Source organism: Talpa occidentalis, unplaced genomic scaffold (genome assembly GCF_014898055.3).
Source record: "Talpa occidentalis isolate TD23 unplaced genomic scaffold, MPIMG_talOcc4v2.1 talOcc4.3, whole genome shotgun sequence".
Classification (NCBI taxonomy): domain Eukaryota; kingdom Metazoa; phylum Chordata; class Mammalia; order Eulipotyphla; family Talpidae; genus Talpa; species Talpa occidentalis.
Window position 1 is genome coordinate 101312091 of NW_023603184.1, and position 14057 is coordinate 101326147.

A 14057-nucleotide genomic window follows, 5' to 3' on the forward strand; every position below is an offset into this window, starting at 1 on the left:
CATCACTGAGCAATCACATAGGTGCCATGGGATACCTTGGGAAACAATGAGAGTATAGTGGTTGTGAGCATGGAGCCAAACTCCCTAGGTTTGGATGTGTGCCCACCACTGGTACAATGTGTGATGATGGATATGCCATTCAGCCTCTCTGAGGCTCTGATGGCCCACCAATAAAATGGAGAAAATAATGGTGTTTACTTCATAGAATGGGAACTTCACATATAGTGAGTACCCAACCTATTTTCATAATTATCCTGATAATGGCTTTTCTTCAAAGAGCAACTGAACAAGAAGTTATAATAAACTGACCTGCCCAAACTGACAATTTTTGCCCTTTATTTGGTAGTTTGGATCTAAAAGCATGACTGCATCAAGACAAATTTTATACACAGGTTGATTAATGAATGAACTGAGATGACTTGCTGGTATTGCCAGCAATGGACAGTATTGGCTAATTTGTGACTTGCTGCTGCTGTTACAGGTATTTTATGATGCTTCTGGTGTTCTTGAGAAAAACAGAGATACTCTTCCTGCGGATGTGATTGTAGTCCTGAGAACATCGGAAAACACACTTCTTCAGCAACTCTTCTCAATACCTTTGACCAGAACAGGTATCTGGAATGCTCTTGATAGCCCTGGCCTGATGCTTCTAGAAACTCTGCTAGGGTTTCCAGTTAGTGGCTAAGAACTGACAGGCTGCATTGCTAACATTTTGAACTTTAAGCAGGAATAAAGAACTGTCCAACTAGGTTCAAGAAAATTATTTCTTTTGCAATTTAATTGCATATCATGATATATATATATATAATTGCACATATATACTTGTGATGTGCTATTCAATTGCACATATATACACATCTGTGTGTGTGTGCACACACAAAAGCACTTTCGTAGCATCAACTCTTAGGCTTCTAATTTTCTCTGCCAGCCCTTTTCATCCTTCCATTTATAAAACCATTTATTATCATTTATTAACTATAAGGTAGTCTCAGCTTACCTAGAATTATTCGGAAGATTATTTTTTTACTGTATGATTCCAAGTGAAGGGCTTGTGAACAGTCAAGGTCATTTAGTCATGGGGTCCTCAGAGGTCGTCGGTCTACCTTCCTCTCATTTGTTTACTCAGCCCACCATTCTGCTACCCAACTGGGAACAGGTATACCACTGTCCTACGTATCTAACCATTGCCTATGTACAGTCAACTTCTCTTTGGTTGCTGAGCTCATCCTTATGCCAGAAAGCAGGAAGAACAGAACTTCCCTGTCTGTTTAGAACTTATTCCTTTGATTTATGCGGGATTCTGCTGCCTTTGACTGAATAGTCACCAGATATCCTCATAACACTCCTCTCAAGGGCTTTATAGTTTTAAGGCTTTGCCTGGAAGTAGTTTATACGTATGCCTTTAAGTAGTAGGAAGGGGCAGAAGCCTCTTTATCATTGTTCATAATTTTCTCTTCTTCCCACATCTCTCTTAAAATCACTAACACTTGAGTATAGTTTGGGACCTTTGCATGCTACAGAGTGGCTGCTAAGTCTGAATTTTAGCAACATGTAGAGGAATGAAAAACTAATTAAGAACAAAGTCAAAGCCTGCAACTGTTGCTTCATTTTAATTTGGAAGGGAAGTTGAAACCAGATTCTTAACTTTCTTCAAACAAGTTCCTTTAAACATAAGAAGTTGAGGGCCTCCCTGGTGGTACAAGGTGTTAAGCACTGCACTATGAAGCAATCCTCAGCCTCTGCAGCACAAGTTCGATCCCTGGCCAGCCAGGGAGCAACCCGCATGGAGAAGCAGACCTCTCCTGTCTCAGCTGCTGCTCCCCTCAGCAGTGTATTTCAGTCAGTCTGCCTGTTCTGTTCCCCACTCTGTCTCTGGTGAATCCTCTCACCCCACCCCCCACCCCGCCACCATTGCCCCACATCTCTGGTCTGTACCCCAGCTCTTATATGCATAAATAAATAAATCTTTAAAAAAAAAGAAAATTACCTAAATAAACAAACAAATAAATAAATAAATAAACAAACATAAGAAGTTGAGTACCCACCAGAAGGCTGCCTCTACCTTTTTATCTAGACCTTCTCCAGGCACAACCAGGATTTGATTCTAGGTCAACACCTAGCAGAGCATGGGCAGGTAGAGGACTGGTGCTTCCTCTCTAGAAACACAGTTGTACACTCATTAGGCAGCTTTTGTGCAGAGTGAAGGCACTGCATAATAGGAGATGTACTTGTTGAAATAAAATCTATGCAAATGATTTGTCAGCTGGCATTTACACTGTCCCATAAATATGAGTAACAACTTGTCAAATCTGTTCACAAGTTTGGAATGTATTATTTTTCAACCTTGGCAAAAAAAAAAAAAAAAAAAAAAATTAAGCTTACAGCCTGGGACACTAGGTGGCACTATACAAGACACCAGGCTCTGCTGTGAGCCTTCTGTTTGCCCTTCATGACCCAGCTCCACAATAGTGGATGAAGGGGAACAAAGAGAAGTGTCTGCTTTTTGCGTGTGTGTGCTTTTCTCTGAATAGCTTTCCTCCTGTCTTGTAACTCTTTCTGAATCTTGACTTGAAACTACTCCACATCACCTGGAGGAAACAAAAGTGAATATAAGACTAGAAACAAACATGTTTTCCTGACAGGCTTCCTTGTATTCCAGAGTCATATGTCATACATAATAATTATTTTTGAAATCCTGAGCTTTATTTTCTCCACATTTTGAATGTAATTAAGAAACCACAAATATACAAATACACACAAATTCAAAATGAATAAGTATAATTCTGTTTTCTTTTTTTTGAAATTATTCATATAACAATGCCTTAGATCAACAAACATTTATAGAATAACATAATAATAAGGCACTGTTTCAGCAGCAAAAGGAGATGTAGAGCTAGGGATTACATAATTCTGCACCCAAGTAACTGGAATTTACCTTCATTTTCTGTCTTGAATTAGACACTAATTTGTCACACTATGTTGGTGATATTTGCCCTCAAACCTCAACTCTAAAGAGATTGTGCATCTTATGTTGGGGGTCATTATATTAAGTAAGCATCTAAATTTTAGATCATTTATAGTCTATTTGGTTTTATTACATTGAAGCCTTTGGAGGTGAGAAAACTTACTGGACAGAAATAGATTGTGCTTATTTTGCTGAAGTTTCAAATACTGGTTTTAGGCAGGTGTCCCTTCTGAAGGGAGGTGTGACTGTTCCTCTTGACATTGGGGCTAGAAGCAAGGTTCCATACATCTTGGCATTTTGGAAGACTATACTAATAATTTCAGTGCATGAAAAACAATTTTCTTGGTCATTTTAATTTTTATTTATACTACTTAACCCTCAAATAATTTTTTTATTAAAATTCGAAGGAGTACTAGTTCAGTGAGCATAGATATTAGGGCAGTTACTTTGCAAATTTCTTTTATGGGATGAACTACAGAGGAAGGGAAAAGTTCAAAGGTAGGGAGCCTTGGAGGCTGTTAGCCTCAAACTTTAAAAACAGGTACAGTGTTGGACTCCTCAAATTCAAGAGAAAGGCCTGTAAGCGATGTTGGCAGTGCTCTTCCCTCCTAATCTTGGTGGGCACATGGATGCTTTCTTTATAATACTCATTATGTTGTAATTCTAAGTTTTGTATACCTTTTTGTATATGCATTCTATTGACATCATTTTCCTAAAAGAAAAAAAATGTCTTAAAATGCAAAGAAAACCTTTAATTTCCTTACCTATGTTTTCCTGTCCAGTGAGGTGGAGGTTTCCTAGTAACTAGAGTGTTGCTATCCTTTGCTTTCAAACATAGGTGTCAGGGCCATTCCTGACCTCCCTCTGGACTGCAGGGCAGAGGACAATTTGTTAGCGGATATCTAGCAGGAGTATTATCCTTGGTCAATCTCTTATCAACATTAAAAGAATGAACCAAGGTGTGTATTTGTGTAGAATCCTAGTCAATCCAATGGACATTTTCCTTTTCCCACTACTTCTCTTCTTGTTCATGTTGTACATCTCCCAATACTGAGAAGGTTAAAAGAGAGGGGAGTAAAATCATGAAGGCCAGGGGTTTCAGTTCTTCACAGGCACCTGCAGCCGCCTTACCAGAGGTCCCTCTGCTCACACACAGCTGCACCTGGTGGAGGAGATGCCTGTGTGTCTTATTCCAAGATGCGCAATGACAGTCAGGTAAACTGAAGCAGCTGCAGTCTGTAAAGATTCTCTCTGTCTTTCCTTATACTTACGCAACCTCTCTTTGACCTGCAGATGGTCCACTTCAGTTGTGGTGAAATTTTCTTTGTAATTCTTCCTATTGGTAGGAAATCTGAAGACTTTGTCTGTGAATATTTGATGTGGCAGTAACTGCTTTCTAACCCTTCAGTTAGGACTTTTCAAACTGAATGAGCTATTGTAGGAAGACATTAAAAAGAAAGATGTTATAACAAGGTTTATGACGTATTTTACTGTTTGGGGAGTGTTCCACTTGCTACTAATAAGCTACAGAAAAGTTCAAAAAGCTTGGGAAGAAAGACGGGGGGCGGGGAGTTTCAAAAGGAACTTGAAAATCCATTTTTGTCTTTGAATTGTGAATTCTGACTTCCATGCAGTGGTTTGGGGTTTTACAGGAGTTAGAACATAGAGGAAACTAGAAAAACAAAACAAGAGGAAAACAGAGGGATCATCCTCTGAGTCTCAGTGTCTGGTTTTGCATTAGAATATGGAACTAAGTTTTGTCTCCATTGAAGGAAGCTCCTTTGAGGTTTCAGGTGTCCCCTTTGGAATTTGATTTGAGAAATAACAAAAATAAAGGTTATCTTGATTTCAGTTGTCTCTCCTTTTATTTGGCTGGGGAAGGAGGGGCGATGAGCTCCCACATTGTATCTGAAGAGCACTGTAACACCTTCACATAAAATACATGTTGTTGATTATCTTTTCCTGATTTTGTAACTCCCAAAATGCAGTATTAAGCTCTTAAGAGGATGCTTTTTAAAAACTACCTCTCAGAGTTTTCATTTTCCACTTAGGACTGCTCTTGTGTTCTTGGCAGTTCTGCAAATGGGTGTGACAGGATGAACTCACACCAAGTGATGAAGGGTTTAGGGTCCCAACATGGACAGCGCTGGGCTCTTCTCGAAATAGAGGCTCTACTGAGCCAGCTCCATTAGGGAGCCCTGGGGGCGGCCCAATTCTTTCTCTTGTGAATTTGGGTGTATATTCCAGCCAACAGAGGAATATAAGTTTAGCATCTATCTACCTATAATGCTATATGTAGGTGCTTTCAAGAAGGAATTAAAGAAAATCCCAGTCAGAATAGTCATGGGCACATAGTGGCCAATCCTAAATTGTATGAAGGATGTGCAAAAAAGTTAAATTCTGAACAGGCTTGTAAGTCAGTAAATGAGAGGAAACTGAGGCTGAGTTTCATTTTTTTCCTTATAAGTATGTCCAGTTGTTCCCAAACCATTTTTTAAATAATTATTTTTTCTCCATTAAATTGCTCCTGCATCTGTCAAAAATCAATTAGTTACATTTGTGTGGGGCTGTTATACTGATCTCTGTATTAACTCTTCACTGATGTCTGCTGTACCACATGGTGCAGGAGACCTCTCCTGTCTTGCTCAGTGCTCCCCTTAGCAGTGTATTTTGTCAGTCCTCCTGTTCTGCTTTTCACTGTCTCTGATGAATCCTCTAGATTCTTGTAGCATTATGTTAAGTCTTAAAAGCTTTAATTTTTGTTTCAAAATGGTTTTGGCTATTTCAGTTTCTTGTCTATCCATACAAATTTTAAAAGCAACTATCTATGGCTATTAAAAATCCTGCTGGGATTTTTATTTTAATTACAAAATGTTTATAGCTTAATTTGGAATAAATTGCCATCTTTACTGTGTTGAATCTTTCAATCCTTAAAGTGGTATGTCTACTTAAATTTCAATCTTCTTTGATTTATTTAATGAACATTTTTGTTATTGTCAGCATATTAATCTCAGCATATTGTCCTATTAGATTTACACTTAAGTATTTAATTTTTGGAAGTTAAGTATTTAATATTATGGATAATTTGGTTTCTGATTTTAGTTGGTCGTTGCTCAATATATAGAGATATGGTTGTTTGGGGGGATCGCCCTTCTCTCCTACAACTTTGTTAAATTCACTATGAGTTTTTGTTTGGTTTTGTTTTTACTTTTGTAGATCCCTTAGGATTTCCTTTTAATTTTTTACATAATATTTGCTTTTTTTTTTCTTTACTGGCTAGGACTTCCAGTTAATGTGAATAATGTGATAGAAACAGAGAGAGGAGTCATCCTTTCATTCCTGATCTTGGAGGGGGAAATATTCAGTATTTATCACTTAGCATGAGGTTAACTGTGTATTTTTTGTAGGGGTACTTCCCTTGCTATTCCCTCTCTCTGGACTGTTTTTCCTCAAGACATACCTGTGGCTAGCCTCTTCACTTCCTTCAGAACTTCTACCAAAATCTATTCTTGGCTACCCTAGTTAAAATTTCAACTATTCATTATTTTATATCCCCAGTTCCTGTTTCTTTTTAATGAATTGACATACCTCAGTACACTAATTTCATTCACAAGGCACAAAGAACCACAAAACTTTTTGCAGATGTGACCATGGGGATTCCTCCTGGAACAGCAACAGTTTGATTCTTACCTCAGGATCAAGGCAGGTGCCTTCTGAATAATAGCATTCCATTGTAAATAATAGCAAATATTAATTACTTTGGCTTCTCATTTTCAACAGTCTACAATCGGAATTGAGGTTACCTGAGGGGAAGTGGGAGGATGGAGAACAAAAGCAGACAGGCTGTGACTGCCTTGGCGGGGAGTGTGTTGTGGTAACGTACATTTGAAGAGGTGTGAGCCTATATTTTTGGATCGTATATAGTGTTGTAAAATCAGTGTTACCTCAATAAAAAATAAATCTATAATCAGAGCTGTGCAATTCAGTCTTTGGTTTACCTAGCTGTGCAGTTGTGTCTCATGCAACTATCTTGCCTACCTGAGAAGATTATAAGGTCTGTGAGAACAGAGACCATGTCTTCTATTTAATTTATATAAAGAACATATTGTTCAGCCTGTTAGCAAGATTTCACACCTCCTTGTTCTGTTGTCTGAAATGACGTCTTTCCCTCACACCCACTCTCATCCCCATACCTTCCTTCTCTGCTCCTGCCTTGCCTCCAAATCTTTTTTTTCTCTCTCCAAAAAAGTGTTGCACCCTGATGGTACAAGGGATTAAGTCTCAGCCCTATGAAGCTGGCTGCAGCCACTGCAGCATGAGTTCAATCCCTGGCAAGGGAGATGCCCACATGGTGCAGCAGACCTCTCCTGTCTTGCTCAGTGCTCCCCTCAGCAGTGTATTTCAGTCAATCTGCCTGTTCTGCTCCCCACTCTGTCTCTGGTGAATCCTCTCATCCCACCTGGCCCCCATACCTCTGGCCTACATCCCAGCTCTTGTATGCATAAATAAATAAATCTTTAAAAAAAAAAAAAAGAAAGTGCTAGCATCACCTCCTCCAGGTAGTTTTCTGTGTGGGTTGGTTGAAATTCCCAGCTTCACTAGTGTGTAATTCTATGAGGACAAGTTTTGTCTATTTAGTTGACTCCTGCTCCTAGCTCCTAGAGAGGTGCCTGGCGCACATGATTGCTGAGTCCAGTCTGTCCATTCAGGCAGACAGACAAGTTGTGAGTGGACTTTCCTGGTCATCCTGAGAACACTCAAAATATATCAGAAATGTGGATTATCCTATGATTTGTGGTGCTGACTTGACGTCCACCAGTTTCTGAGCTCTATTTTAAGAAGTTGTGAAATTCAGAGTTGGCATTGCATTTAGAATTAGAGGGGAAAGTGTGCAGCCCTGTTAGGACTCAGGTGCCCTAGTGGGTGAGGACCCACAGTCAGGCAACCTATTTTATATCGGGGCTGCCCTGTAACAAGACCACAGATTTAATTGCAGTTATGTTCAGCATTTGAAATCAACTTCCTGTACCCTTCTGGAGTGTAGTGAAGGGGATGAGGTCTTTCCCAGAAGCAAACAGCACACATGTGACTACAGTACACTGTGCTGGGAAGCACAAGATCCACATACTTGCTCCTAAATGTGGCCACCCTGAGGGCTATGGTGGACATATGACCATTCTCCCTTACATTACTGCTACGGCTGGCCAGGAGGACTAATTGAAAGACCTCTGCTGCTTCTGTGAATTTCCATGAGAGGCTAGATTCTGCCCTTTGACAGATGGGAGGAGGAAACAGAGGGTCCTGGCAACAGTTGGACAGTTCCAGGAGAAACTTCATACCTTCCTATTTCTCCCTTTGTTAATGATATTTCAGCCCTTTGTCTATAAAAATCTGATTTTCTTTGTTAAGTTTATTCCAGGCAGAATATTTGTGGTGTGGTTGAAGGGAGAGAGGCAGGGAGATTGGGTGTGGGGGTGGGGGGTTGAGATGAGACTCTCTTGAAATTCTTTGTTTTTTCCCCCTAAATGCCTTTAGGTTTCAAATTTATATTCTCCAAACCTTGTTTCCTTTCTTGTTCAAATGTAAGCAACTTAAATATTTCTTTTCTTTTTAAAAGTCTTCTCATCATTACTTCTAGGTCATCAGCTTTAGTGGACCCTGGGCTGTAAATCAGGACATAGGCTGAAATTGACCTGTATTGGTATTTTGTATTTGGCAGGTTTAATTCTCTGAACTAGCACCCCATCTACAGAGTGAGGGATTTGCATGAAGAATTTTAAGACTTAATAGTCTGACCCCTAATATCTCTAACCCAAACCTTCAGTTTTGAGTTTCTGTTGTTTGAACACTATCATCTGGCTGTCTTTTGCTCACTGATCTTTTGCACCATACTTTCCAGTGTGATGTAAAATATTATATTATTCACATTTTAAAAAGTAAAAAGAATCAGCTTGCCTTATTTTTCACAGTTCTACAGGATGAGAAGTCATAGCTCAAGGCACCAGCAGATTTGGTATCTGATGAACCCACTTCCTTGACCATTAATTGCTGTCTTGTTGCTGTGTCTTCACATGCTGGGCAGGCCAAATGAGTTCTCTTGTAAGGGCATGAATCCCATTCATGAGGTATCCTAATCACTATCGAAAGGCCCTACATCCAAATACTATCCCATTGAAGTATAGGATTTAGCATTTGAATTTGGGGGGAGGAGTCACCAAAAAATCAGACTATAGCACATATGACATTAATTTTAATGTCTTTACTCAATTATATAAAAATAATTCAATATGTAATTAATACAAAAATGATTGAGGTAATTTTTATGACCTCATTTTGCTGTTTTTTTGTAGTAAATCTTTGAAGTCTGATGTATAGTGTCTATTTATGACACATCTGAATTTGGACTAGCCATAGTCAATGTGTTCAGGAGCCACCATATTGAATAAGTTTGCTATAGAGAATAGCTGCCCTGGTCACAGAAGGGCGTCATTCTGCTGTCAGAGAGAAGTACAGAAATGCCAAAGAGCCCTTCTTGCTCTTCCTCCCAAAGAAAATACATTCTTGTTTTGTGGTAAAATAAAATTTTACTGCATGTGGACTTGACTTCAAACTCTTTCTCAGCGTGTGAGAGAAGTCTTGCTTTGCAGAGTTCCAGCACAAGTTTTTGAGAAGTTCCCTTGGCTCTCATCGCAAATATGGAATTTTTTTATTAACGTCAAAAGCAGGGTTTCCAAAAGTATGGTTCATGAAACACAGGTTTGTGGGAAGTGAAAAGATGTGTGGTTAATAAGAGATTTCCATGGTTAAGAAGAGTAGGGAATACTGATTATGAAAATCCAATAGGTATCTTACAGCAGGAAATACCAATAGAACATTTCAAATAGGGTTCCCAACCCAGTAAGATGCTTTTTGTGAAAAGTATTTTGATGATGACAAGTCAAGCGAGACCCGCTAAGGCAATACTGATCAAATGCTGAGTCTTTGTTGTCCAGGGCAGCCCTTTATTCCAGATATAGAAACTATGTTGCTACTATGTGCTTGAAAAAGAAAAACTAAAATAAGCTTCAATAATGAGTTGTGATAATGACTTTAATATTGGAAAAGTTAGTATCTGTGGTGAATCAGGTCTACAACCTTCCCCCAACACATTTTAATAGTTCTTTCACATTTCCTAAATGTGACAGTGAATATAAATTATATTTTTAAGTGGCAGTTCAATTTAGAGACAATTTGCTTTATTTTTTTTAAAAGATTTATTTATTTATACAAGCACTGGGTACAGTCAGAAGCACGGGAGGGTGAGAGAATTCACCAGAGCCAGAGCGGGGAGCAGAGCAGGCAGAAGGACCTAAGTACACTGCTGAGGGGAGCAGCGGGCGGCAGGAGAGGTCTGCGCGCCATGTGGGACCCTCCTCCAGTGGCAGGGAAGCAGCTAAGGATTGAACCGGCGCTGCAAAGGCTGCGGGCAGCTTCGCAACCCAGCGCTCAACTGCTGTGCCACCAGGGAGGCCCTGTTTTATTTCTTAATGATCCTGTAAAGATAGCAAATATGGCAGTTCTGATTTCTCAATTGGTCAGAAATGCAAGAAAACTAGGTTTTTCTTTCTGCCCGCTTCCTTCTCATTCATAGAAAAGAAATATGTTCCCATTTAAAATGAAAGGTTATTGCTGTTATTTCATTTCTCATATTGAAAAAAAAATCTAAAGGCCATTTACAGTTTATTAGTTCATACCACTATAAAATCACTTAATAATGGGGCTTTCAGGTCATCCCTCCTCCCCTTACTAAAAGATAACTTCAGGCACTTCAAATCAAATGAATTAGAAGAAAGCCATTATAATTATAATTATCTCTCTGCTTAGAGATGGTTCACAACTGAGCACTTTTTTTCCCAAAAATTTGGGTCATGTTAATAGAAACTGCATTTTTGTCTTTAGAACATAAGACCAGCTTTTAACAGTCTGGTCCATATGTTAGGAGTATATAAAAGTTAATCATTTTGCTCTGGTGCCAGCGTGTTGTGTGCAAAGAGAAGCTGTAAACCACAGCTGTGTGAAGTAACAATTGTGAACTTTACTGGTTTGCACATGTGAGACATCAGTAAACTAAGCAAAATGTCACTTAACTAAACTTGAGAGTTGGAAGTGGGAAGAAGAATACAAGATTTCACTAAGGTTCACGTTTAGTAGAGGGCCTCCGTTTTCTGAGTTTCACAAAGGTGGTTCACATTACACCAAAACCACAACTGCTTTCCTATGACTAAGTTTGGCTAAGCCACAGCAGTAGTGACTGCTCGGTATTCATGGGATCACTGTGCAGTTGACCTGGTTTGATGTGTAAATGACCAAAAAATCCAGACATCATGTAAAATCAATTGGGTTCAAATAGTTTGATGAGGCAGCCAGCCCACTCAGTGGCCTGCCTTGAATATGACCAGAAGCCCTGAATTAACTACAGAATCCCAATTGTTGGACTATTACAACATCACTGCTGACATCTGACCTTGAACAAGAGACTTGAGTACTTTTGCCTCAGTTTCTCTTCCACTCAGCGTATTGAATCATACATTTAGTGGCTCACAGTGTTTTCATATTAACTTGTAACTTTCACACACTCAGCGCAGTACCTATTCCATTTTAAAACATTCAATAAATGTTAGTATTAAGTGTTAATGTTTTTCTGATCTGGAATAGAGGAAAAAATATAGGGTGAAATAAATACATTTCTATGTTTATTCCTTTATCTCATGGATTTTTAAAAAAAGTAGTGGATGATACTATACTGTAGTCATATGGGTTCTCTCCACCCAACTCCCTTCCTTCTTTTTCTTTTGTTAAGATCTTATGATTTCTGTGTTTTAGAAATAGTAGCATAAAAAAGTAAACAGGAAAGAATAAGCCCCCAAATCTTAAACCTGAGTTTATTTTCTTTTCATCTAACCTACCATTTAACAAGACAATAGAAAATTAGATATTCCATAAAACTGTAAAACTCTGATTAACCAGAATCCCAAATTAATAACATTTTTGTAAATCTCATAAGTTGAAGAAATTGTCATTAAGCTGAGTCCAGTGACTTAGCTTAAACCGAAACTCCTTGGCTGGCTAAGACTTCCAGGGGTTCCACATGGCTCCAATCAAATCCCTACACCAGCAACATCTGCATCTCTACTCGCCACTGAAACTCAGTTAACTATAAATTTAACAGGAACATTTTATTCCCAAATCTTAATAAACATTCATCTAGTCCTCTGGATGATGAAACCCAGATACTAAGAAGGCAAATAACTCATTCAAGACCTCCTAACAAGTAAGTGGCAGAGCTGAGACAAACCCCAGGCGGTGTGACTTCAGAACTCACAGATTTACCCCTGTCACCTTTGCAATTCAGACATCAAATCAAATAGCTTGAATAAAAAAGTCTGAAAGGAGCATGGCATGGCCAGCAACCAACAAAAATTGAAAGTATGTGGAGGGAAGTGAGGTGAACTGGGCCTGTTCCTAGAGGGTGTCCTGTTGAAAGGATGTCACATGGCAAATAAAAATTTAATGAATGACTTCATTCATTTACTCTTCAGATGTATTCATTGAATATTTACTTTGTGCTAGGCATATTGTGCTAAGCACTAAGCATATAATAAAGTAAAATAAAGTAAGTAAAATAGACTTAGTGCTGCCCTCATTGAGTTCAAGTTCCAGTGAGGAGTCACAAGACATTGTTAATTAGATTCCTGGTTAGCTCTTAGTGTTATATCAAGGAACATCTTTGACTTTATTGAAACATTCTCTAAAAGCATTTAAATCATAACTATTTCATTCAGGTTTATTATTCATCCCTGGTGCTATACTAACTCTGCAAAATGGTTCACAGTCAATTGCTTATCTCCTTGAGATAACGAGCCATAGTGTTCTTGGATGACTGAAAGAAGAATCTATGTATTTAAGTTTGCCAAGAGATGTTAGATATGATCATCTTTAGAAGGCAAGGGTATAAATCATTCAAAATACTGTTTTGGTACATTGGAATGTCTTCAATCAACTTTTTTTTTTTAAAGTATCTACTATGTGTAGGGGGCTTTGGAAGTCTTTTAGCAGATGCTAAAGAAATATTTTTTTGATTAATGATTGAGAATAAAGTACTTAATGCTTGGATTCAAAGAGTCTCTAACCTCTATAAGGAATCGAATCATTCCTAAAGATAAATATAAGATAGAATATTTGTGTTGATTTAATAGGCCTCAGACCTAAGTGCACTGACTAGCTGCGTTTTCAGAATTGGCATAGAATTTTGTGATGCTTATAGAGTTCCTTCACCAGAGAAATAATCTTTTTTGTTTGTCTTTATTTTTAATAGGTTCTAGTCTTTAAAAAAATCATAATTGCATCCCAATTTTGTAGGATAAGACTTTAATTTAGGGAATTTTTGAAATGAAGTCGTTCTTCTGGATGCTATATCACAGTTCTATAAAGTAGGTCTCAACAAAGCAATGTCTTAAGAAAGAAACCAATGTATTTAAAGAAAATTTTCATTAGTTCCTTTCTTCTGCTCCACAACACATACAAGTTTCAGTAGTAAAAGTTTTCCAGATCAAATCAAATAACTTGAATAAAAAGTCTGAAAGGAGCATAATATGTGTCTCTATGTGAGAGGGAAACAAAGGTAGAGACAGAAATGTGGCTATGTGGGGATCTAGAAAATCTATGATAGTATAGGTTAGATATGAATAATGCTGGCTAATTAGGTGTTTTATAAGTTTTGTTTCCTATACAGTGTTATATTTTCAGTTATTAGAAAGATGTTTCCATTTTCTTTATTCTTAAGTTACCATAGATTCTTCAAAGATGTACAGATGAATGTTCAGACTAGATGATATAGAATAGTCATATCTTGAAAGAAAGCAAAATAATTTAAAAATGTGAAAATTAGGACTGATTACCTATAGATCAAAAATTAGCCTTGGATGCTTTTGGAGAGTCAATAGAAAAAAAGATTTATATGCATGATGATTACATTCATAATAGCACCTGGTTCTTCGAGATGGCTGATATTTGCTAATATGCAAACTGAACAAAGCATGATTTTTCACTAGGA

General features: G+C 38.1%; 1 protein-coding gene across 1 annotated transcript in view; it reads left to right on the forward strand.

The window, feature by feature from the left end:
* Positions 1-14057, forward strand: part of MYO3B (myosin IIIB) — a 165548-nt gene that overhangs the window by 59806 nt on the left and 91685 nt on the right. Inside the window, exon 15 of the mRNA XM_054699457.1 lies at positions 482-611. Coding sequence (XP_054555432.1) covers positions 482-611 — 130 coding nt within the window. The remainder of the gene's footprint in view (positions 1-481; positions 612-14057) is intronic.